This window comes from Pseudophryne corroboree, chromosome 1, assembly GCF_028390025.1.
Source record: "Pseudophryne corroboree isolate aPseCor3 chromosome 1, aPseCor3.hap2, whole genome shotgun sequence".
NCBI classification, from domain to species: domain Eukaryota; kingdom Metazoa; phylum Chordata; class Amphibia; order Anura; family Myobatrachidae; genus Pseudophryne; species Pseudophryne corroboree.
In genome coordinates, this window is record NC_086444.1 from 887,257,020 (window position 1) to 887,283,811 (window position 26,792).

Below are 26,792 nucleotides of genomic sequence, written 5' to 3' on the forward strand. Positions count from 1 at the left end.
GATATTTTTGGATAAGTCAGCCGCATACATTTGACAATTATCTGGGCGATCCGCTGATTTTGCCCATAGAAGGGCTGCCACCACCCATCATGCTGAATGACCTGCCCAGTGGCTGTGACCACATCGCAACAACTGTGGGCGACCCCCTACCTCTGTAGCTCAGTGAAGGCATTTTCCCATCGGAGCACCCCCGTTTTCCCTGCGCCGCCCCCGCAACGGTCCTACACTGCCCCCACCAGCCCCGAGAACGCCTGTCAATCAGGTAGAGGTGTTAGAAGCCAATGCGATGCAATCGCATTTGCTGGGCCGCACATGCGCAATGGCGCCGCCAATGGGGATACTGCGGTTGCATCGCTTAGCAATGCATCCTGAATAACCCCCATAAATTTCAGAAATCTGCCAAAGTGAACCTATTGTAGAGGTGGAATTATGAAAAAGAAAAATATATATTTTTTATTTGTTTTAACACGTGTTCAGCCTCAAAATATATAAAATTATACAAAATATATATGCATGTCAATTTTCCAGGCACCTGTGTTTTGAGTGTTCAGTGAAAATGTCCAGTGTTCCTAGCTTCAGCACTAGGAGCCAGCTCAAATACTTTGTAAAGGAATCTGTCAATTATATTACTAATACTTCAACAATATAAAATAGGTACTCTGCATTTAAAGACTTTTTTTTTTTAATCTACATTGCTCTTTTCAATTCACATGCATAAGGGTGACTGTTTTAAGGAGTTGATACCAAACAGTACTTTCACTGCAAACACATAACCTATTTATAGTAGCAATAGAAATTACTTTGTAATACAACCATTATAAAAAAAAAAAGCACGACTTGTAGCTATACGATCGTTAGGCCTCATTAACAGTAGGTGCCTACTTCACATGAGGTACAGATGTAGCCATGCTCATCTTTGCTGCAATGCGGCATGCTGCAACAAGGTTTGCTGGATGGTGTACTAGACTGAGACTATTCACAGCTGGCGATCACTCTATTATTTCCTAATGGATTTAATGGAGCGATTGCCGCTTGTGAATCGTCACAGGCCGGCGCAGTTTGACGCATCGCAGCAAGATGAGCATGGCTACATCTGTAAGATCAGGGGTGTGCCGATTGCAATGTGAGAGTGACCGAAGGATCACCGATTCCTACTGTGACTAAAAAGGGGTCAATGTACTAAGACTTGGGGGCATATGTAATAGGGTCCGAGTTTGCCAAAGCTGCGGGATGCTGGCCAATCTCAGACTTTTTTTTTCAAACCAGCAATCATTTACAAGGCATGGTTTTGCCTTGTAAATGATTGGCGCTTTAAAAAACCTCAAAGATCAGCCAGCATCCAGCACCTCCGCCAGACTCGGATCCTATTACATATACCCCTTAGTAGAGATAAAGTGAACGGAGATAAAGTACCAGCCAATCAGCTTCTAACTGCCATGTTACAGGTGGTGTTTTAAAAATGACAGCAGCTGATTGGTTGGTACTTTATCTCAGTCTACTTTATTATTACTACATTTCTTATATAACGTAGCAAATTCCGGTGCGCTTTACAATTGGAAACAATGATAAAACAAAACAGAACAACAAAACAGTCATAGTGGTAGGAAGACCGTGCTCCCAATCTTACAATCTCTCTCCAAGGCTTAGTACACAGACCCCATAGCCGCCTCCTTGTACAAAAAAAATAAAAAAATAAAGCCCCAATCCATTATTTCAGAAACGAGTCAAAAGCATAACTGGAGGGATGAAAGTTATTTTCTGGGATATACCTTCGCCTAACTATACAACCATAAGTTTCATAAAGAAGCATTTTCTGAGCTCTGCAGGCTCTTTGTAAAAAGATGGCTGTAATGTGAAGCCAGGTACTGATTGGAAGGCCATAGCACTTATCCAATTGAGTGTCACCTTCACTCGTACACATCTTGAAACAACTGCTGGTATCAGAATATGTTATGTGATGGTTTCGGAAAGGATCTGTAAGTAAGGCCGTGGGTTCCAGGGTAGCAACTACAGGTATCTACATGATATCTGAAGGTAAAAACCGTGTTGAGAAGGTGGCGTTTTACACTTGAAGTTCACATTCTACTTTAATACCTTAACCATAAAAGCTACATATGCATCATTAGATTACAAATATGTAATATGAATATTAAACGTAAAATTTTAAATAATGTTTGATATTATTATGGTTTATGTGTGAATCAGCAGTCGTTTTCATCAACTTCCACTGGAGGTAGAGCGTTTTTGTTAAATGGTGACGATGCTGAACCATTCAGTGTGCCAGTTTCTGGGATGGCCACCTTTACTTCTGTCTCTATCTCCAGAACAAGAGGAAAGCGTGACACTTCACAACAGATTTCAAATTTGTCCTCCGATTCTCCTTCTTCATTCTCCACCATTATCAGAAACTCTCCAAAGCAAATTACACACTTGGGTGGAAGAACAAACTTGTTCATGTATTCCAATGGATGGTTGTTGACGTAAAGTTTTGTTCTCTTGCTGAGGTTTTTTATCTCAAATGACATTTTCGAACTCTGCATAGGTTTGAAGAATTGCAAAGCAAACTGCAGCCGGGAGACTTTGTTATTTAGCAGAGGGAACTTGCAGCTGCTAACGTCTCGCCCAAAGACAACGGTTTCCTCTGCCTTAATTTCTTTTCTTCTGCATAAGTCAATGGCACTAAAGATTCTGTGGTCCTGCTGATCAGGATGGTGCAGTCTCATGTGCAAGCAATACAGAGTCTGCTCTGTCTCCACATCTGCCTCACCTGCACCGGCCATTTCTAAAAGGAAATGGAAAGTCATTTAGAAAATTATTAGCAGTGAACATAATAAGCTTTTATGAAGCAAAATAAAAGGTTGTGGATTGCATGTATTGGTTAAATGGCAAACGTTACACTTTTATAACCATATCTTGGATCATGATCTGATCACGTGTGAACATTTTATAAATTAGAGGGTATTGCATCAACTAACAAAAGGGGGTAACCATGAACAAGGCTACAAAATACATGCCTCTCCTCATAGAATAGCAAATGATACAGACATTCATTTAGCACATGCATTATGGATAAAATAGATTTAAAACTCCAGTGTATGTAGCGTGGACATAATGACTGTCGGTATGACAACTGCAAACCACGTGTGACACCGTAATAATTCTTGACATTGAGGAAAATTTAAATTGTTTTTCCTCCAGCTGCCACTAGATGGCACCCAACAGCAATTCAAGTGTTGCTCCATTCGGGGACACAATTCATCTCACAGCCTCCTGAGGTGGTGAGATTAAATATGCAAAAAGTCCGTTGTTTCAACGCTCTAGCCCCGACTTCAGGCAGGTGTATTTGGGCGCATTTAAAGTGATGGGTGCCCAATCAGAGCAACAACTGAATTGCTCCAATGGGTTTTCATTAAAACGTTTGAATTGCAATCTAAACATCCAACTAGTTTCTGTTGGCTGAACAGAAAACAGTGAGCAATAACACTCATAGGCACAATTGACAATTGTGTATTTTAAATCAGAAAAGAATGTTATGACTTACACTTTGCATACACTCAGATAAATTACAATGTCTGTTAGACTGAAAGACATTTCATCTAACAAGCTGAATCCCAGCAGATATCATATCATATCAGCCATACTGTACACTGAGATATTTCACATTGTATGGCCACACGATATCAGCTTTCCTCACTTGGGGAGGAGACATTCCCCTGTTCCTCTCCTGTGAAGGAACAGAGGAAATATCAGTGGCATGGCCCAGGAAAGCACATTGATCGGATAATTTGGGAATGTCTGATAAGACTAATATTTTCTGGTCAGCCGTGCAAATACACTGTATAATTATCTGACCAATCTGCCAATATTTTGCGGATCTGGCCAGATAATTATAAAGTGTGTGTCAGGCATAACCCTGATGGAAATCCACAAATCAGATATAGTGCAAGGCCAATAGACTTTACTATCTATAATAATCAATACTTTTCTAATGTACTTTTTAATGGAAATATCCCCTTTAAAAAAAAAATTCAAAAAAATTCCCATTAAGTCTATAAAGCCGAATAATATAGAGCAAAAATGTTAGTTGTGTTGCCCTAGGTAACAGCCTTGCAACTTTAGGACCACCTGGCCCTACACTTCCAACTTGAAACTTCCTTTCGTTCCTCTTCTGCAGCTGACAAATCTGAGCAAAGCAGGATTCACTTCCTGCTTCAACTATGCTGCAGTCAGCTGTGTACAAAGTCACAGGGTAGGAAGTGCTGCTGTAATGCTGGGAAAGTAGCAATCGATGGTGTAGTTTCAAACACACAAATTTTGGAAAAACAATTTTTTATTAGCTTTGTTACAGATATGGTTTAAAAATAGTAAGGATCCTTATAGGATTATTCTGCCCTACTAGGAATCATGTTTGATCCCTATTGATTGAGAGCAAGAAGTACTTCATTAATAACTAATTTGGTTATTTCTATGCATACTCCAATTTTTTACTTTTGATATTATATATTAATAGATTGTTATGTACACGATATATGATGTGATGTATTTTATTATTATATTCATTTGTGTTGGTCTTCTGGGCTCCTTTATATGGCTATTAATTACCTCGATATGAATTGTCTGATATGGTGCCGTCTACAATGAGTGTCACTATACAGTATATATGGTTCAACTGCTGGTATCTATTCTTGGATATTTGATAGCTAAATATTGATATCATGGTGATTTATACCATATATGTGATATAATATGATGATATGTTACTTTAATACTGACATGGTAAATATGTGATATTTTATATTTTTCTAGATATGAGGTCCAATTGAACGTTGATATACTATGGTGCTGGTCCGCACCGCCGCCATGTTTTTGACGGTGGAGCGCAAGCGAGGTGTTGCCATATCCTGGATGGTGGAACGCAAGCGCACTGACCGGTGGAACGCAAGTGACGCACTTCCGGTAATGCCGTGATTACGGCTTTGTGTATAGTTTATTAAGTTGAGGCGGCCCTGTGTAGTCCTAAATGATGTGGCTATATATCTTGACGGCACCGATCAGATATTCATGTTGTAGGCTTTTGATGGTTTTATGTGATATATGTTAGAATCGGGTGAGTTTTGGTCACTTCCGGTAATTATACAATTAAGTGGTTACTGTGTGCTATATAAGGGGGCCTGGGAGAGTGTGTCAGTATTCTTGCGTCTCCTGTGGCTGTCTTGATAAAGACTCTATGGGGTCGAAACGTCGACACGTACTTTGTGAATTTGATGTACAAATATTTAACCAATCTGCCAATATTTTGCGGATCTGGTGCTGTTGGGCAGCCATGCACCTTGTCCTGGGAGTCTGGGACACCAGCATAGTGGCTACCATGGGGGTAATTCAGACCTGATCGCTGCTGTGCATTTTCGCACAGCGGGCGATCAGATCTGAACTGCACATGCACCAACGTGTCACACAACAGCACCAGGCATCGGTGCCTAGCAACGGGATGGTGCAAAAAAAAAAAAAAAACACAACAACCGCACAGACGATCGCAAGGTGATTGACAGGAAGTGGCCATTTGTGGGTGGCAACTGAATGTTTTACAGGATTGCCCGGAAAAACGCAGGATGGACCAGACATTTTCAGGGAGTGTGTCTGAAATCAGCACGGGCTCCGATCAGCAGCAAACAATCGCAGCGTGTGACTAAGTCCCGGGCTGCGCAGAGACTGCGCAAACTGATGTTTGCGCAGCTCTGCTACAAAAGCAATCACACACGCTCCCCTCTGTACGCGCCAACTATCTGATCGCAGGGCTACAAAAAAAATGCACCCTAGCGATCAGGTCTGAATTACCCCCCATAATCCAAAGATTCCAGACCGTGATATTAATGCTTGAGCATAGATGGTTAAATCAAAATTATTGAGGGACTAATAAGTTGCGTGTGCTCAACTATGGCTATCCTTAAAACCTGGGCTGTTACTGTGCCTTGCGGTCTGTACTTTGGAACCTCTGCTCTACAAAGTGATCCAAGGGATGACCAACTTATCTGCTGAATGAGAGGTTTGCTCTGCTGCTACTTTACATGGAGTTGCAAGTTTACATGAAATTGGGAGCGAATATTTCAAAAATCTTTCACAGTGGGGTTTTCCCACAGATGCAAGATTTTTGGTATTAAATTGGGTGCAAATTCTTTTTTTTCAAATGATGCTCAATATTTTTTTTTTTTTTTTTGGAGCACCTCCAGAACAAGTACAATTTTTCCTAAAATCCATATGTATGGAAAAATTGTCAGGACTTGATTGTAAATCTTTGGACACCCCACCTAATGACTAATTAAGCAATCAGAAGTTTCCAGTTAGCTTAATTAGTCCATAACGACTAACCTTCTGCAGTGATATCATCCTCCTCTGCTTCCTGCAATAAGCTTTTCTCCAGTGTCACAGGCAGCAAGGACTGGGCACAGGTGCTACCTCACACCTTGCACTGCACTACACGTAACCCTGCAGGCACTACACTACAGCTCAACTTGCACCCGTTCCCTGAGCGCACACTACACCTAACCTGCTCCCCGAACTACACTACAGCTCACCATCAGGGGCACCACAACCTTTAATTTTATTTTGGCGCCCCTAAATCATTGAATGTCGTCTCTTCAAGGGCAGCTGGACTTACCTGCCACACCACCTACCTGATGACAGAGATGGGAAACAGGGAAAGAACAGCACATATCTTTGATAGCTGCTGCAGAACCCCTGTAATATTTTCACAAGATACTTACATTTAAAGGGTATCCCGATCTTTGAGGGTGATTTCCCACAAAATGTGTATAATAAATATGCCCGCAAAACATAACTGTAACATGTGAGTGACTTTGGGGGTTATTCAGGTTTGTTAGCAAACAAAAAAAGAAAGCAATTGGGAAAAACTATGTTGCACTGCAGGTGGGGCAAATGTAACATGTGCAGAAAGATTTAGATTTGGGCTGATTATATTGTTTCTGTGCATGATAGATAATGGCTGCTTAATTTCAATTTAGATTTCAGTTTGAACACACCCCACCCAAATCTGTCTGTGTTAGACGAAGAGACAGATTCCACTCATAGCTCACACCCTGGCTGTGCATGGAAGGTAATGAGACTTTACAGGCACATTTTCAGCAAAACCCATTTAAAATAGGGGTAAGTCAGGGGGTGCCACGAGGAAATGGGGTGGAGGACAAAGGGGAGCTGAGGTGGAAGAGGTAAGGAACATATGAAGTTTGACATAAGAAGTGCACTGGAATGGCCCCAAGGAGTTTCCAGCCCACAGTAACTAGCCACACACTGTAGGGCAGTGGTGGCCAACCAGTGGCTCTTGAGCGGCATGTAGCTCTTAATTCAAATGTGGCCCCCCGACACTTCAAATCATGTTAACACAACAGATGCGGAAAACGCTGCATTCCAGCCAGACACGCAGTAGCACTATGGGGACTGAGAACTGAGGGAGCTAGATACTAGAGGTGAGACACACCGTCAGAGTACACATTGGGGCCGCTGCATTGGCATGAGTTGGGGGGAAGGGGGGGGGGGGGGGGGGGGGGAGGTCTGTAGTGACACATGATGGGTTGATATGACACAGGAGGGTGCTGGCAGGAGTGACTCATAGGAAGCTGGCTGGAGTGACACAGGATGGTGCTAGCAGGAGTGACTCATGGGGAGCTGGCTGGAGTGACTCATGCGGGAGGTGAAGTGTATTATGTGAATCAGGCCATTTCAATTATTTTATGTGGAAGTGGCTTTTTCAGTGTATTTTATGTGGCACATCCAATTTTAGCAGACATACCTTTGGCTCGATGTTAGCTCTTTGACGTACCTAACACGATTTTTTGTCTCTGACTATTTGGCCACCCCTGCTGTAGGGGATGGAGCTGGATGCAGGGGGGAGGAGGGCCTTGGAGGCAGGCAGAGTAGGGCTGCAAGGAGGGAGGAGGTGGGGCATCAAAAAAGGGTATTATCTCCATTCTGACACTGCAGTATTAACTGTAGATGGTGGCCACACTGCGCCCCGCTACCCAGTTCTTCGCCAGGTGTCCCTCAAATATTTTTTGGGTGGGGAGCAGGGGGTGTCGAGCTGCGTCCCCTGTTCCAGCGCCTATGCTCATCCTGCACCCCCCCCCCACACTACAATATCCCAAACACTGCACCTGCTACCCACACCCACACACCCACAGCACTATCCCTAGTCCTGCACCTGCTCCCACTACACTACCCCTAACCCTGCACCCTTTCTCACAGCATCGGCAGTCTACGGGCTGCAGCATGTCGATATAAAGTTTTTTTTTATATTAACAAAAAAATTGCAACTAGTTTTTTATTCAATACCACTGGTATCGGAAGCACCTACATCAACAGTAATTCAAAATCAGGTGCGCAGTCTGTAAATTAATACACCACTTGGCAGAAGTCTTTCACTCAACACAGTGTCTTTACTGGTAGCAGACACTGCGCAGAGTATATTCAGGTTTGGGCCTGGTCACACAGGTACAAATAGAAAAATTAAAACACAAACATAAAAAGTCTTAGCACTTCTTGTGCTCCATCGTCAGTCCTCTGTAGTGACTTGCAGCCACACACGTCATGCTCTCCAGCATGGCCAATGTCCATAGTCCCTGCTCACTAGCCACTAATAGGCATCAGCGCAATGCACTGTGGGTGTTTGGGAGTTTTAAACCACTCACCTGCACCTGACTTCCTGCTGTCTCTGGGTGAGCTGGAAAATCCAGACCTCTGTTTCTCCAGCTGCAGCTTGTTTTCTTGGAAAGAGGTGATCCCATGGATATGGGTCATTAAGTCGACCACTATTGGTCGACATGGAAAAAGGTTTTCTCATACGTCCTAGAGGATGCTGGGAACGACATCAAGACCATGGGGTATAGACTGGATCCGCAGGAGACATGGGCACTCTAAAGACTTTTAATTGGGTGTGAACTGGCTCCTCCCTCTATGCCCCACCTCCATACCTCAGTTTTAGAAATGTGCCCAGGTCGACTGGATGCACTCTGAGGAGCTCTACTGAGTTTCTCTGAAAAGACTTATGTTAGGTTTTTTATTTTCAGGGAGATCTGCTGGCATCAGACTCCCTGCTTCGTGGGACTGAGGGGGCAGAAGCAGAACCAACTTCCTCAGAGTTTCATGGCTCTGCTTCTGGCTGACAGGACACCATTAGCTCCTGAAGGGAACTGAACGCTAGCCGTGTCTAGATGCTCACTCCCACAGCACGCCGTCACCCCCCTCACAGAGCCAGAAGACAGGTGAGTATGAGAAGAATGATCTTCAATCAAGTAATGACAGCTGAGGTGCGGCGTGGCTTGTGGGAGCGCAGCGCGCCATTGCTACCCACACACACAGGCACTGCAGGATGCGCCCTGAACAGCAAGAAAAATACCTCAAACTGGCTAAAAGGGGGCATAAGATGCCCAGGCACAGCCCTACCCCCGCCAGTATAAATATTATGAAAAGTTTCTGAGGTAAAAAGGGCGGAGCTTCTTCCTCAGGCAGCCAGCACACTGCTCAGTGCCATTTTCTCTCTCCTCAGGCTGCAGAGAACACGCTGGTCCTCTCCTCCACTTCTGACAAGTACAGGGTGCTATAAAGGGGGGGGCACAAAGCGATTGTGGTGCATTTGATAGTGTATATTACTATTTAAAAGCACTTTTGGGCTGTGGACATACTGTGTTCACAGGCAATACTAGCACTGGGTTTGTGAACTGGCTGCTCCTATCCTGTGTCCCTCTGACAGATTTTACCATGGATCTGTCCCCAAAATAAGTCCCAGTGTGTCTGTGAGTGTGGTGTACACGTGTGAGGAATGTCTGAGGCAGGGAGTTCCTCCCCGGAGGAAGACATTTTAGGGACACAGAGTTGTAATGTGGTGGTGCTACCGGCACACCAAGAGCCTGCATGGGTGAAAGAGCTACGTGACAGTATGCATCTGATTAACCGTAGATTGGATAAGTCTGAATCTAAGGCTGCATGCTGGAGAAAATCTGTGGAAGATGTGATTTTTCAGGATGCTGTTATTCCTTATGCGGGCGGCCCCTCTGGGTCACATAAGAGACCATTTGCAAATGTTGTAAACACTGATACCGACACGGATTCTGATTCTTGGGTCGACAATAGTGAATCCAGAGAGATAGATCATAAATTGGCAAAAAGTATACAATATATGATTGTGGCTATAAGGGATGTGTTGGAGGTTACAGAAAGCACTCCTGTACCTCAGGAGCAAGCTTATTTAATGTAAGGAAAAGAAATCCAAAGTCACGTTCCCTCCTTCACACAAACTAAATGCTCTGTTTGAAGGGATGTGGGTGAATCCTGATAAAAAAAATTGTATTCCCAAAAGGATTCACATAGCTTATTCTTTCCCGGTTGAGGACAGGAAAAAATGGGAGTCACCCCCTGTGTTAGACAGTACACTTTCCAGGTTGACAAAGAAGGTAATTCTCCCTGCTCCTGGCACGGCTTCTCTTAAAGAGCCGGCAGACCGCAAAATGGAAACGACATTGAAATCCATTTATGTTACCAATGGTACACTGCTCAGGCCCACTATTGCCTGCGCATGGGTGAGTCGCGCTATGGAAAAATGGTCAGAAAGCGTGTCATCAGAAATTGACACGATTGATAAAGATGAGATACTCCTTAAGTTAGGGAATATCAAGGACGCTGCCGCCTACATGCTGGAAGCAATGAAGGATGTTGGACTCGAGTTCACAAGCCGCTACCATGGCAGTATCGGCTAGGCGGGCGTTATGGATTCGCCAGTGGAACGCGGATGCAGATTCCAAAAGAAACATGGAGGCTCTCCCATATAAAGGCGAGGCCTTATTTGGCGATGGCCTGGATGCGTTAGTCTCGGCGGCTACCGCAGGCAAGTCAACATTTTTGCCCTCTGCGCCTGCAAAAAAGACCTATCACCCGCAAATGCAGTCCTTTCGGCCCAATAGATACAAAAAGACGAGAGGTTCCCCCTTCTTTGCAGGTAGGGGAAGGGGAAAGAAGCCCACACCGGCTCCAGGTTCCCAAGAGCAAAAGTCTAACCCTAATTCTGCCAAATCCCCAGCATGACGCTGGAACTCCCTTGCGGGAGGCCACGTCTCAGACTCTTCAGCCAGGATTGGATTCCGTCTGGCCTGGACCTCTGGGTGTTGCAAATAGTATCCCAGGGATACAAACTAGAGTTTCAAGATGTTCCGCCATGCCGATTTTTCAAATCGACCTTGCCAGCTTCTCCGCCAGAGAGAGAAGCAGTAACAGCGGCAATCCCAAAAATTATGTCAAGACCAGGTCATAGTCCTGGTGCCGTTGTCACAACAAGGGCGGGGTTTTTATTCAAGCCTTTTTGTCGTTCCAAAGCCGGACGGCTCGGTCAGACCGATCCTAAATCTAAAAGATCTGAATTTCTTCCTGAAAAGGTTCAAGTTCAAGATGGAATCACTTCAGGCGGTAATTGCCAGTCTGGAGGAGGGGGACTACTTGGTGTCGGTGGACATAAAGGATGCTTACCTGCATGTTCCCATTTATCCTCCTCACCAGGCTTATCTGAGATTCGCAATTTAGGATTGCCATTACCAATTCCAGACGTTACCTTTCGGTCTCTCCGCGGTGCCGAGGGTATTCACCAAGGTGATGGCGGAGATGATGGTCCTCCTTAGTCAGAAAGGAGTCAATATAATCCCTTATCTGGACGACCTCCTGATAAAAGGAGAGATCCAGGGAGCAGTTATTACAAAACATATCCCTCTCCCTGTCAATACTCCAACAACACGGGTGGATCATAAATTACCCAAAGTCACAGTAAGAAACGACGACAAGGTTGTCTTTCCTCAGGATGATTCTGGACACAGAAGTTCAGAGAGTATTTCTTCCGCTGGAAAAGGCTCTGGAAATCCAGAAAATGGTAAAACAGATATTGAAACCATCAAGTGTGTCGATCCATCAGTGCATTCGGTTGTTGGGGAAGATGGTGGCGGCCTATGAGGCCATACAGTTTGGCAGGTTCCATGCCAGAGTATTCCAGTGGGACCTGTTGGCCAGGTGGTTGGGGTCACACCTACACATGCACAAAAAGATAATCCTGTCATCAAAAACCATGATATCGCTCCTGTGGTGGTTGCACAGCTCTCACCTGCTAGAGGGACGAAGGTTCGGCATTCAGGACTGGGTCCTAGTAACCACGGATGCAAGTCTCTGAGGCTGGGGAGCAGTCTCTCAGGGAGAAAACTTCCAGGGACGTTGGTCACATCAGAAAGCCTGCCTTCACATAAACGTTCAGGAGCTAAGAACCATTTACAACGGACTTCAACAAGCGGTACATCTTCTTCAAGACCGTCCCGCGCAGATCCAGGCGGACAATGTGACAGCAGTCGCATACATAAACAGGCAGGGCGGAACGAAAAGCAGAGCGGCAATGGCAGAGGCGACAAAAATCCTCCGCTGGGCAGAAAAACATCTATAAGCTCTGTTGGCAATATTCATTCCGGGAGTAGACAACTGGGAAGCAGACTTCCACAGCAGACACAATCTCCATCCAGGAGAGTGGGGCCTCCACCAAGAAGTCTTCGCAGAGGTGACAAGTCTTTGGGGAGTTCCTCAAATAGACATGATGGCGTCTCGTCTCAACAAGAAGCTTCAGAGATACTGTTCCAGGTCGAAAGACCCTCAAGCAGTAGCAGTGGATGCACTGGTGACCCTGTGGGTTTCCGTCAGTGTATGTTTTCCCTCCACTTCCGCTGATCCCAAAAGTACTCAGGATCATAAGACAAGGGTTCGAGCAATCTTCCCCAGACTGGCCAAGAAGGGCTTGGTACCCAGATCTTCAGCAGTTACTCATAGGAGATCCTTGGCCTCTTCCTCCTCGGGAGGACCTGCTGCAGCAGGGGCCGTGTGTGTACCAAGACTTACCGCGGCTACGTTTGACGGCATGGCTGTTGAGCGCCGTATCCTAGCCAGGAAGGGTATTCCTAAGGAGGTCATCCCCACCCTTATTCATGCCAGAAAGGGAGTAACGTCAAAACATTACCACCGCATTTGGAGAAAATATGTGTCTTGGTGTGAATCCAAGAAAGCCCTTACGGAAGAGTTTCACTTAGGATGTTTTCTCCATTTTTTGCAGGATGGTGTGGAGAGGGGCCTACGATTGGGATCAATCAAGGTTCAAATTTCGGCCTTGTCAGTGTTCTTCCAAAAACAATTGGCCTCTCTTCTAGAGGTTCAGACTTTCGTGAAAGGGGTTCTGCACATCCAGCCTCCATTCGTGCCTCCAGTGGCACCATGGGACCTTAACGTGGTATTGGAGTTCCTTCAATCGGATTGGTTTGAGCCTCTACAAAAGATAGAGTTGAAGTGTCTCACTTGGAAAGTGGTGATGCTTTTGGCATTGGCATCCGCAAGGCAGGTGTCTGAATTGGGGGCCTTGTCTCACAAGAGCCCTTACCTGGTTTTCCATGAAGATAGGGCAGAGTTGCGGACTCGCCAACATTTTCTTCCAAAGGTGGTTTCTGCTTTTCAAATAAACCAACCTATTGTGGTGCCAGTAGTTACTGACACATTCACTGATTCAAAGTCTCTAGATGTGGTTAGAGCTTTGAAAATCTATGTTGCTAGAACAGCTCGTATACAGAAAACAGAGGCTCTGTTTGTCCTGTATGATCAGAACAAGATTGGCTGTCCTGCTTCCAAGCAGACTATTGCACGTTGGATTAGAAATACGATTCAGCAAGCTCATAATACGGCTGGATTGCCGTTACTGACGTCGGTGAAGGCCCACTCCACTAGGAAGGTGGGCTCATCCTGGGCGGCTGCCCGGGGGGTCTCGGCATTACAACTTTGCCGAGCAGCTACTTGGTCAGGGTCAAACACATTTGCTAAGTTCTACAAGTTTGACACCTTGGCCGATGAGGACCTAAAGTTTGGTCAATCGGTGCTGCAGGGTCATCCGCACTCTCCCGCCCGTACTGAAGCTTAGTCTTGATGTCGTCCCCAGCATCCTCTAGGACGTATGAGAAAATAGGATTTTGATAACCTACCGGTAAATCCTTTTCTTCTAGTCCGTAGAGGATGCTGGGCGCCCGTCCCAGTGCGTACTTTACCTGCAGTTTAGTTATTACAGTTACACAAGTTGTGTTATCTTGGTTTCAGCATGTTGCTGCAATTCGTTCATGCCTGTTGGCGTGTGTTATGTTGAATGCCATGTGTGCGGCATGGTTGAGGGTGTGAGTTGGTAGATATCTCACCACTAGTTAAGTAATTCCTTTCCTCGAAATGTCAGTCTCCCTGGGCACAGTTCCTACAACTGAGGTCTGGAGGAGGGGCATAGAGGGAAGAGCCAATTCACACCCAATGAAAAATCTTTAGAGTGCCCACGTCTCCTGCGGATCCCGTCTATACCCCATGGTCTTGATGTCATCCCCAGCATCCTCTACGGACTAGGAGAAAAGGATTCACCGGTAGGTTATCAAAATCCTATTTTCACACTTTCTTGGGGTCGATTTCTTCGCAAAGTGACGGGAAACCTCAATTAGTGACCTAATGACCGTATCCCGATCCCACCAGAATGTGGGCAATTGTGGTGAGACAAGATAGATATATATATCTTTTCCAGACCGGCACTCCAATACCAACTTTGCTTACCCCGGTGCTCGTTTAAGATCCACAGCAAGATCCCTAATATACTCCACAACAACGGCACACAGGGGTTGAAAATAATCCACTTCCACAGCAGTTTAAGCCAACGTTTCAAAGTTTATCCTTTTTCGTCAGGGCTACAGCGGGACTCACACTGCAAAAGTTTTTTACCCCGATCACCCCCCCTAATGGATCTAGGGACGTGATCGATCATTCTATATCTTAATGATCCTTAATTTGTCCTCATTAAGACATAGAATGATCGATCACGTCCCTAGATCCATTAGGGGGGGTGATCGGGGTAAAAAACTTTTGCAGTGTGAGTCCCGCTGGATAATGCGTTTAAACACGCTAGCCCCTAAAGGGTTAAATGAAATGCTTAATCTGAATTGTTTTAATTAAAGTAGTATTTTATTGACTTGCCCTGCGTGAGCTATTGAAGAAATATTGTGGTAGTTGTACAGGTACTTGTAATTTTTAATGTTTATATTGTTGCTAGGTGATGGGTACTATCACATACGTCATCCAAAGGAGCCTGGCGATCTGGTGTCTCCGGCGGAATGACGTCAGCATTACAGCGCCGTGGAATGGCGGCGGGAAGGTGCACGGGGTGTTTTTTCAATAAAAGGTAAGATTGTTGTATTATGCATTTGTAGCCCTGACGAAAAAGGATAAACTTTGAAACGTTGGCTTAAACTGCTGTGGAAGTGGATTATTTTCAACCCCTGTGTGCCGTTGTTGTGGAATATATATATATATATATATATATATATATATATATATATATATATATATATATTTATTTAGAATGTTACAGAAACAATTTTCATTTGTAACTAATTTGATCAAGCACCTACTACAATAATAGATATAGACAATACATAATGTTCTGCATGGACTGTACGATATCAGTACTCCCCCCTCTCTCAAAATCAACCAGTCTGGCAGGTTCTTGTACTACTGGGGGCTTTCTTATGCTGAAGTTGCTTTGAAGAATTACTACGGCTAGAATGTCTAAGCAGAGTATGGTTTCGTGGGATCCCGACTGCCGGCATACCGACAGCTGGGCGAGCGCAAATGAGCCCCTTGTGGGCTCGCTGCGCTCGCCACGCTGAGGGCACGGTGGCGAGTATTCTCCCTCCAGGGGGGTCGTGGGCCCACAAGAGGGAGAAAAAGTGTCGGTATGCCGGCGCCGGTATACTGTGCACTGGGATCCCGACAGCCGGCAAACTGAAGACCACCCTTTTAAAATATATTTTAAAATGTTCACACCTATGATTTAACCAGCAGCTAGCTGTGTTAGGTTATGCTCAGCATTTTCAGTAATATGAAACCAGCAGGAGTGCTTACTGCTGGTTATGAATAACAGTGGGGGATGGTAAACCTGTTTCAAATTCTAATGGATTAAAAATAAACAAACCAAAAGGGACTTTTCACTCATCACAACAGAAACAAATCTTTGTCATACTTGTCTAGCTACAACAGTCAAGATTATACATAAACACCTAATGAATTTCTCAGTTTCACTGTTAACGTAGACTTGTATACACAAAATACATACCCTTTTATTCTAAAATGCCTTTGGGGTGACCCTCTTAAAGTAGTTTGGAGTCTGCTGATGCTATATGATGTACAGCTGCAATCATGTAATAAGGTCTCTTCTGTGTAGAGCCCTCAGCTGTTCTGTCACGGGTTTAGTTGGAAGTGGCTCCCACCCTAATGAATAACAACTGGAATTTCCCATACATTACGTAGTCTATAAAGAATGAGCAGGCTGAAAAACATATTCCAAAATATTTACTTAACCATGTCAATTACATTACAAAAACCTAAAGCACAAGCAACATTATTTAAGACTAATAACGCTCACAAATGTTATATTTATAAAACATATCTGTATATAAAATGCATAATTGTTACATGTATTAACTTTTTGGTCTCTATTAGCATGTGCATGATCAAGGGTTGGAAAACACAAAACACTTGTTTAAACCAGTTCTTTTTTTTTTTTTTTGCATTAATGTTTTAATGAAACAAAGATTGAATAACTTATTAGAAGCCTTGATCAACGATGCTTCCTAACATTAATATTATTAGGCTTTGATTTATGTTACATCTTTAAATAAAACCATTTTTTTTAAAAGCTTATTATTCTAATACATCTGAATATATGTAGATAGACTAACATAGTAAGACATACAAAGCAGACTCAGAGGGGCTGATTCAAATGTGTTTTTTTTCCCCCCAGCCGCCACTAGATGGCGCCCAATGGCAGCAGTTTGATTGTTCTGCCGTATGGGCGCCCAGCAGCCCAGTCGTTAACTAGGACCTCCCTCATCCGTACATGTTCGGACGAGGGAGAGGGTCGTTAACTATGCGCAAGAGCGCGCATCGTTAACAACATTGAGTGTACACACTTGTGAAAGATCTCGCTCAGATCGGCCTTTCTGAGCGAGCTCCTTCAAAATTTCGTCTAGTGTGTATGGAGCTTTAAGCATCAGCACTGGAAATGCCAGTGGCATTTAACATTTTTTATTAAAAACACTAGTGTTTTAGTAAAAAAGGCTTTTTTCCCCCCTAAGACATCATGGTGCCGTGCCAGTAGTCACAGCAAAATAAAAAAATAAAAAAAGTGTTTAAAAAAAAAACCCATTTGGTTTAAATCATGGTTTAAACCAGCCAACCCTTCCCTGATCACTCTTTTCATCCTTAAAAATCAATTTGACAATTGGGTCTGCTTTGTGTGACATTTATTTTTTGAACCCATTTCTAAAGGTGTGTACACATGGTGAGATATTTTCTTTCGATTTTGACTATATAGTCAAAATCTCAAGAAAAGTTAGCGCAGATCGCAAGGTGAAAGTCACCTTGCGATCCCAATTCAATCCCGATGCGCGGTCCCGCCAGGTCGGCATCGCAAGAAAAGATACACTGTGCAGGCAAGTCAATCCTTGCTAGATCGGTGTACTGTCTAGTTCAGGGGTGGCCAACCTGTCAGAAACAAAGAGCCAAAAAAATCTTGTTAGGCACGTCAAAGAGCCGACATCAAGCCACAGGCGCACATGCACAAATGGGGTGTGGCCTTATGCCTGCTAGGCCACGCCTCTGGTATAAAATACATTTAAAAAGCCAGATCCACATAAAATACATTTTTAAAGCCAGATCCAACATAAAATACATTTAAAAAGCCACTTCCACATACCCTACTGTGTCACTTCATCCAGCTACCTCATGTGTCACTCCTGCTAGCACACTCCTAGCTCCCCCATGAGTCACTCCTGCCAGCACTCTCCTGTGTCACTCCTGCCAGGACCCTCATGTGTCACTACAGCCCCTCCAAAAATACACCTTGTGCCATTGCAGCAGCCCCTTATGTGTCCTCTGTTTGCAAGTGGGTGTCTCACCTCTAGTATCTGGCTCTCCCAGTTCTCAGTCTCCGTAGTGCTGCTGCCTATCTGGCTGGAGTGCAGCAGTTTCCAGATCTGTTGTGGACACGTGACTTCATGTGTCGGGAGCGACATTTTAATAAAGAAAGAGCCACATGAGGCTTAAGAGCTACAGGTTGGCCACCGCTGATCTAGTTCATCTCACATGTCAATGACATCTAACATAAGCCAAAATCTCACATAAGCGAAAATCGTAAGCACGCATAGTCCATATCTCAAGAAAAGTTAGTCAAAATCGCTGGTGCTGGGCTCCGAGGAGTTCAAGGGAAATAGCATAGTCAAAATCGGCCATAGCAACGATCTCACCGTGTGTACACACCTTAAAACTTAAGGATTCATCATCATTAAAGCATCACATGAAAACAAAAACCCCATAAAAAAAAGCCTAACAAATTATTTTTTTTCTGTCATTAAACCAAGCTAAATCTAATAAGAATGTGAAAAAAGAGGAGGGATTAGTAGATTTTACAAAAACAAAAAAGGACAAATAAATTACATTAACATTAAAAACGATAAAAATTCACGGATGAGGAAGTACTACAATTTTTTTGTCCAGTGGTTCTCAACACCAGTCCTCAAGCATTACCAACAGGTCATGTTTTGTGGATTACTTCAACCACTTGCCTGGCATTGTCGCATGTGATGCAACTGGAGCTTGGCAGTTTTGGATTGGAAAAAAAAAAAGTCAGTTAAGTGGTTAATAAGCAGTTGAGTTAATACATTTTTTAGGTCAATAAATATCCCACCTGTTTCCACAGACAGAAAGCCTTAAAATCTGAACTGTTAGGAAAACTTGAGGAATGAGGTTGAGAACTACTGCTTCAGTCAAAATGTAGTTCATGCTTCAGATAATTATAAGTCAATGCTTCATACTTTTATATACCGTCTGATGTGCCCAGGCACCACTAAACATTGGGAAGGGAACACCATTCCAATACTCAGGGCGATATCCTATTAGCTGCGGTGAGTTACCGCAGCTAAAAGATTCCCCCGGAGATATCCAATTATCCCTGTAAACTGACACATCCCCAACAATCAGTCCCAGGAGACCAGTTATCGGACGGCAACACATAGGTCTGCAATGCTATACCATTTGTTATCAGCCGATAACGGGTGATTTACCACACTGTAAAAATGGGTTGCAATTGGATAGCCCGATAGCGTTATCAGACTAAGAAATCGTTATTACTGTGCAGAAATCACCTCACCTAATAGGATACCGCCCTTAGAATATGACTTATCCTGTGATGTTGTGACTTTCCTGCTGACGTGACACCAGCAAGAAAAATCAGGACAATATAAATGCACAAACAATCCAGTACAGCTGGATGGTTTAGATTTTAGGTGGTTTGTTATACCCCTTTTATACAACCTGAGGCAGTTCGCACCTGGGAGCCTGACACGGGTGCTTCACGGCTTTAACCCGCTCAGGCCCCTCACCGCCGCTGTTTCCAACTCGGCATATTGCCGGTTTGGTGACGGCATTGATTACGCAGCTGGGGTGGCGCTTAATGACCACATGATCTCAAAGGGCCGCCTGTCCACATAGAGTGAACGGGAAACGGGTCGCATCGACCCGGCTTCCCGTTTACACAGCACAGCAAGCCAGGTTGAACACGTGTTCAACCCTGCTTGGTACCAAAGTTGGAATACAGGGTCGACCCGGATTATTCTAACTGGGCTCTTTTGCACCGCACAGCAAGACTGGTTATGTGCGCTCATGTGCAATAACCCGTGTTCAAAGCTGGCGGTGTAAAATGGATATTAGTGAAATTATGTACAGCTTGTCTTGTAGGAATGCAGGGGGGGATTTTATTTATTACCAGTTATTTATATAGCGCACACATTCTGCAGCTCCTTACAGAGAATATTTGGCCATTCACATCAGTCCCTGCCCCAGTGGAGCGTACAATCTATATTCCCTACCACATGTACACGCGCACACATTCACGCTAGTACGGGGAGAATATACAAACTCCACACAGGTAAAGCCATGGTGGGAAACGAACCCATTTTACATTGTGATTGTTATTATGTTGCTAGAGTCTAAGCTTATTTTGTTATGTCCATGCATTACACTACATATGCTTGCGATGGGTTATGTATCTTTTCCTCCCATACAATACAGGTGCACTGTTTTTCATCTGTAGGTTAACTCTTGGTTTTCGAACACCAGAAATCCAAGATGAACAATGGGGGATGGGAGTTTCTTTGTAGTGTCTGGGTTCCCTATTAAATGAATATTCCAATATGCATTGAAATTGATCTTTTGAAATAAATATTACAGTAGCATATGGGGGCAATTATGTGATCAGATGTTATACTGTTTTAATTTGATGTATCGCTAGTTAGTTGTATGTATTGTTTTGTGCAGGTGTGATTCAGAAGGCTACAGCCATCCTGAGATTGTTCTTGCGACCCATCTCCCGCAACCTCTTTTCTCCTCCCAAGATTTTCCGAAATAAACACTGTGCACATGCACAGTGTCAGATATTGTTAAAACTTTCGATAATCCGAAAAGACTCCTCCAATTTGCGGCAAACAAATTCACAGGGACAGGGTCTTTTCAAAAACGCAGTCCCTGTAGAAATATTATTTCTGCATCTGCCAGGGTTGTTGAAAAGGTCTCCACTGAGGCAATTATTAATAAATAGGACCCTCTATCTGTTGTTCCCCAGTCTCCCTTTATTACTTTTTTGTTCTCAATTTGTAAAGTGCAATGGAATAGGCTGGTGCTATATAAATAGATGTTAATAATACAGTATTAGTTCGTATTAGTAATAAAATGTCACTAGAACTTTGCTGCTCGTAGAACAGAAATGCAGATACAAATCAGTACCAACGTTTTGTTTTTGACAAATAGTGAAGTAATTTACCATCACTAGTTTTCTAAAATATCCTATGTTTGAAGATTAAAAGGAATATTTTTATCAAGCCCATTTTTCATAAATGTATGCAGTGTCTAAACAATTTAATGTCCCACGCTATGCAACAGCCTAATGCAGGCTAACTAATGCTGCAGATTGCAATCCCTATTATGTCAAAGGGGTTGGTTTTTTTGAGCTTGGTCCCAAAGGCTAACGCAATCTTCAGATGCTGTTCTGTGCCTACGGAGAAAGATCTTACTATCCTTCTGGTGCAGGATTTTCACAAACTGACACTGGGGCAGATGTACTAAGCCTTGGAGAGAGGTAAGTGGAGAGAGATAAACAACCAATCAGCTCCATACTGTCATCTTTGAAACACAGCCTGTAACATAACAGTTAGGATCTGATTGGCTGGTACTTTTAGCACCCTTCAAGTCTTAGTACATCTCCCCCACAGTGCACATACTCAAGTGTCAGTAACTGTGGAGGAGTCTTTTTAAAACACAAATTATTATGACATTTTATTTATAGGGCGCCACAAGTGTTTCACAGCGCCGTACAAAAGGACAGTACAGGGACACAAAACTTAGCATAACAGTAAAATAACATAAACCGTAAATAAACAACAAGATAGTAAATAAACAAAAAGAGTGACACTCCTTCAAAGTGCCAAGACAGCACTGTCCCTGTAGAAATTGGTAATACTGTATATAGCAGGGACAATTATCAGAAAGCATTATGCCTGCTGCAATATATATTCAAAAGAATTGTGGCACTCCTGCAATTTGTAATACCTAGTCCCGAAATGCAGCCCAACCCATTGTTTTTTCCCCCCTACAGTAGTTACAAAAGGGCAGCTACTGTACTTGCATTATCTCCAGTGGGACAGCAGCTAAACTCAAGACTAGCCTCTATGTCAGGATGCAGTTCTCCAGCTGTTATAGAACTACACATCCCAGCTGGAGGGCTGCATGTCGATTGCCCCTAGAGAAATTTCTGTGGAGTTTTCTTATTTGCAGCACTGCTGTATTACATTACACAGCTAGGAAAATATTTAACAAAAACACTCAAAGCAACCAATAGTCTATTTTTACGAGGGGACATCAACGCATTACAGAAAGCGGACAGCCAGAAGTCACATTAAAACGTCTCCCAGGGACACACAGCTCCCCCAGGGAATACGCTAAGTACTAGGTGTGCTCAATCACCATCAGAGCGGTCTCCTATGGATAAAGTCAGGTGATGTCTCTCTGGGGTGCACAGAGGGCTGCCGGCCCTCGCACATACAGTACAGGGCGCATGGAGGAGGAGCAGGCGCGGTGTGGCGGAGGGAAGAACTTACCTTGCCGTTATCAGCGTCTCTTCTATATAAACAACGGCCTCGGCGGCAGCAAACACGGTTATCAGCTCTGTGGGTGAGTCACAGTATAATTATACTGGGCAGCAGCAGCCGCGGCCTCCTCCTCCTCACATGACCACATTTCTCCTACGTTGCAGTATCCTGTCCCCTCCCTCCGCCTCTGTCTCCCTTTCCGGGAAGTCAGCGTGTTATATTATTATACTGCTGGAGTTAGCAGTAAGTGTGCTGTGTATGTGGCGGTCACTGAGCACAGTTGGCTCTTATCTCCGTGCATTCCTCCCATAGCCTAGGGGGCAGCAGCAGCTCATCATCACACATTGTGCATCCCTGACAGAGAGCCATGTACTAGCCCATGCTGTGGACCCGGTGTATGTGGTAAGCAGCTCATGGACTCGTGTATCATGTATCATTTTTGTGACCATCAGTGGTGCAAGTAGAAATATTTACTTAGTGGTACTAAGTGCCAAAAATGGGCGTGGTCATGTGATGTGAGGGTGTGTGGCCACATGCTGCTAGTGGGAGTGGCTACATGACACTAGCGGCGTGGCCACACTACACAGCCCCTTTTTTGGGGGGACTCTGGAGGCAAGGCTAAAAATATATAGTAATGCCTCCAGTATAATAGAAATATTTAGTGATACTTCCAGTATAATAGAAATATATAGTAATGCCCCCAATTTAATAACAATATATAGTAATGCCTCCATTATAACAGGAAAATACAGCCACTGTCGCACTTCCAGTAACCCTGACAAAGTGGGAGGAGCCGTCATGCTGCCAAGCACCATGGTCTTGTTGCTTTGTGGCAGATTATAATTGTGGTAATAGCAAAGTGTGCGGCAGGTGGTACTGCGTATGTGCTGCCAAATTCTTATGGGCACTCCGTACCCGCGTACTTGCACCTCTGGTGACTATACATCGGTTACTCCAATATTACTGTATAAATGGAAATGTCACGACTAGTGTTAAGGGCCCCATACACTACAGCGACATGTCTGAGGGTAAAGTCGGATGCGATTTCCCTTGAACCACCCAGCAGCTTGCCGGGCGGCAGGATCGCATACGTTACATCATATGCGGTCCTTTTGCATACGATGTATCGTATGCGAATCCAGCCATGCCTGCGGGATCCGACATATAACGAGTGCAGCACTAACGACCTAGGGGCTCCGATCCGATGCTCACGTGACCTCGGATGGGATTTAAAACACATCGGATTTGCCACTTTTCATCTGATTTATCGTCCCGAAAGGTCGAAATCGGACATTATCGTTCTAGTGTATGCCTGTATGGGGCCCTATAGATAATCACAAACCAGTACATGTACTTGATAAATAAACTGTGGTAGTATTGAAATTATAGCATATATGAGGAAAGCCTGAGAGTTTCCAAACATATCTCTACCAATGCACTGCTGCAGGGACGGTTATGACTAAAATCTTGGGATGGCCATCGACCATCGATGATTCAAAATCATCGATGGTTTTTGAACATTATTTAATACTTTCACCATCGATGGCTTATAATCAGATAGTGTTTCGATGGTGGGGCCGATGGCGATGGATTTTTACTGTGCACTGTGCCTGGAGTCGGGTAGATAGATACTGCCTTGGGCAGGCGTACCTCACCTCCTGGCTCCACTCATTACTTTCTAGTGTTGCCGGGATACAGTAACGGAGGGGAGGGGAAGGGAAGGCATAGTGACTGCAATCAGTCAGCACGTCACCAGCCCCGCTCCTGTCCTCCCTCTTCCCGCCCACTGTGTCTATCGCTCAGTGGGAGATTGTGTGCATCCAGCCGCCGGGGGGAGCTACGCCATGCATGAGCAAAGGTAACTATTGCTCGCAGAGACGTTCTCCAACAAAGCCTCTTCTGAGCATGCGTGGCTATTCGATACCAGGAACCATCGATGGTAGATGATGGCATATTTTATAACTATTGATGGTTCCAGATAATTGCTCCATTGATGGCAACCATCGATGGGGGATGTACCGATGGCCATCCCTACTAGAATCAAGTTGGAGAAAGGACCTGTGACGTCACCAAGGGAGGAGCCACGTCACCCAAAGTGTACCCTCACTCGCCACTGGGTTACTAAAGGGAGTAGTTGGTGGTGTGGATAGTGACAGAACTATCCCGCTGGCCTAGCTCCTCCCCATGATGGCGTGGCTCCTCCCCCTGACATCAGAGGTTCTTTAGCCCACTCGATTCTAGCATCTACAAGGGGACAGGTATGCATTTGGCCTTGGTTTATGCTAATGTCTGTGTGGCTGTAGCCAGGAATATTGCATGCATGTAGTGGGGCAAAAAAAAAAGGAAGGAAAGAAACTTTTTTTTTTTTGGGGGGGGGGCACTTTGTCTGTGTCTATAATGTAACTTTAAATAGGTATGCATTAATAGTCACCTAAGAGAAACATCCACATATGGGAAAAAATCACAGTGGATATATAGTTCTGAAGATCCTCGGTGAAAATATGAGGGATGCAGATTAGAGTACTATGGCCCTCATTCCGAGTTGTTCGCTCGGTATTTTTCATCGCATCGCAGTGAGAATTCTCTTAGTGCGCATGCGTAATGTTCGCACTGCGCATGCGCCAAGTAACTTTACTATGAAGAAAGTAATTTTACTCACGGCTTTTTCATCGCTCCGGCGATCGCATTGTGATTGACAGGAAATGGGTGTTACTGGGCGGATGTATGGCGTTTTATGGGCGTGTGGCTGAAAACGCTACCGTTTCCGGAAAAAACGCAGGCGTGTCTGGAGAAACGGTGGGAGTGCTTGGCCGAACGCTGGGTGTGTTTCTGACGTCAGCCGGGACCGAAAAGCACTGAACTGATCGCACAGGCAGAGTAAGTCTGGAGTTACTCAGAAACTGCTAACTCGTTTTTGATCGCAAAAATGCGCATACATCGGTCGCACATTTAAGAAGTTTAGATTCACTCCCAGTAGGCGGCGGCTTAGCGTGTGTAACTCTGCTGAAATCGCCTTGCGAGCGAACAACTCGGAATGAGGGCCTATGACTCAAATAGATACCCACATGCAGTTTTATAGATTGGATTGTGTGTACAAGCCCAGACCCTGGCCATAAGTTGTCCTAAATGATTGTTGCTGACGGCAACCACAATATATGTACCGTCATAAGAACTCCTTGGTTACAACAGTAATGTGCCAATTTGTAGCTTAGAAACACACGATATATGCAAAATATCCATTTTCTTCATATAGGCCTGTATCACCATTGTATAGTATATATTCTGACAAGAAAATGTTTTCAACATACAAAGAACATGGTGTATTGTCAATTGTTGAGATAAATACAGTGATATTCTCCCAGCCCACATACTGGGGGATAATTTACCGGGGCTAATTGTCCCGCCGGGGGCTATCCTATTACCCCGGTAAGTTAGCACGAGCGGTGGCTTATCGGGGGTTACCTGATGCTGCAGCGGGTGCCGGCTGCAGACTGCTCCCGCTGCAGCGCTGCTCCTCCAGCTCCACCCGGTCATGTGGCCGCTTCCCGTCATGTGACCTCTGCTGGCGGCGGGGAAGAGGGGGGATGCGGTCACGGCGCAGCCCCGGCTTCCCCGGCAGGGGTCATCGCGCTGAGTGGCAGCATCCGGGCCGCGGCGCCAGGCCTGCAGCGGGCATGTCCCGGTCATCGGGGATTTAGTTTCGCCTGCCAAATCCCCAGAAACAGCCCTGTTTTCGTGCAAAAACGGGTCTGTTTCTACCAAAAACACGCAGGTTTTACTGAACCTGTGTATTTTTTGGAGAAAGGGCATTTTTTTTTACAGGCGATCAATCTGGATAGCCTGTAAAAAATAAATATCTGTGAAACATCAGGAAAAATCATGAAAAACATGTTTTCTGCACCCAATGTTTTACCGGGGCTAATGGGATATTCCCCACTATCTGTGGGAGTTTTGTCTTATTACTCTGACACATTGCGCCTTATGTAATTATCTCAACATCTGACAATACACCATGGGGGTAATTCCAAGTTGATCGCAGCAGGATTTTTGTTAGCAATTGGGCAAAACCATGTCCACTTTGTTTCTGTGCAGGGTAAATACTGGCTGCTTTATTTTTACACTGCAATTTAGATTTCAGTTTGAACACACCCCACCCAAATCTAACTCTCTCTGCAAATGTTATATCTGCCACACCTGCAGTACACATGGTTTTGCCCAACTGCTAACAAATTTGCTGCTGCGATCAACTCGGAATTACCCCCATAGAGCTAAGCCCCCAGGCCGAACAGCACGGTGTCTCTGTCTCACTGGGAGTCCCTAATACTAGGTATGGGTCTGAGGTGCAGTACCCCATCATGCCGGCACAGGCTGGCCACCCCAGGGCCGCACACAGGTGAAAATAAAGAAATTAGTAAGGGTTAATTAAGAAGCACATAGGTGCTATGTATGATAGGTGTGATTAAAATAATACAAAAACATTACTGTTGTAACCAAGGAGTA

The 26,792-nt window shown here is 44.5% G+C and overlaps 2 protein-coding genes across 12 annotated transcripts in view; one reads left to right on the forward strand and one right to left on the reverse strand.

The window, feature by feature from the left end:
• Window positions 1-427: 427 nt before the first annotated feature.
• TIFA (TRAF interacting protein with forkhead associated domain) lies at window positions 428-22,469 on the reverse strand. Of its 3 annotated transcripts, none has more exons than XM_063920140.1 (3): window positions 22,302-22,469; window positions 16,208-16,420; window positions 428-2,782 (listed from the first exon to the last, which is right to left on the reverse strand). In XM_063920140.1, the coding sequence occupies exon 3, from the start codon at window positions 2,778-2,780 to the stop codon at window positions 2,202-2,204; it is 579 nt and encodes a 192-aa protein (XP_063776210.1). In that variant the 5' UTR covers window positions 2,781-2,782; window positions 16,208-16,420; window positions 22,302-22,469; the 3' UTR covers window positions 428-2,201. The 3 variants fall into 3 exon arrangements, with proteins under 3 accessions (XP_063776210.1, XP_063776211.1, XP_063776209.1); XM_063920141.1 differs by lacking the exon at window positions 22,302-22,469 and adding an exon at window positions 22,168-22,269; XM_063920139.1 differs by lacking the exon at window positions 16,208-16,420 and having other exon boundaries at window positions 22,302-22,468.
• ALPK1 (alpha kinase 1) overlaps window positions 14,400-26,792 on the forward strand; it is a 375,069-nt gene continuing 362,676 nt past the window's right edge. For 4 of the 9 annotated variants that reach the window (XM_063920129.1, XM_063920131.1, XM_063920130.1 and 1 more), the window contains exon 1: window positions 22,197-22,374. In XM_063920129.1, the coding sequence (XP_063776199.1) occupies window positions 22,202-22,374 (173 nt within the window). In that variant the 5' untranslated portion in view covers window positions 22,197-22,201. Of the gene's footprint in view, window positions 14,469-22,185; window positions 22,375-22,478; window positions 22,695-26,792 lie in introns of those variants that run through there. The other 5 variants (XM_063920137.1, XM_063920136.1, XM_063920134.1 and 2 more) reach the window with 5 other exon arrangements.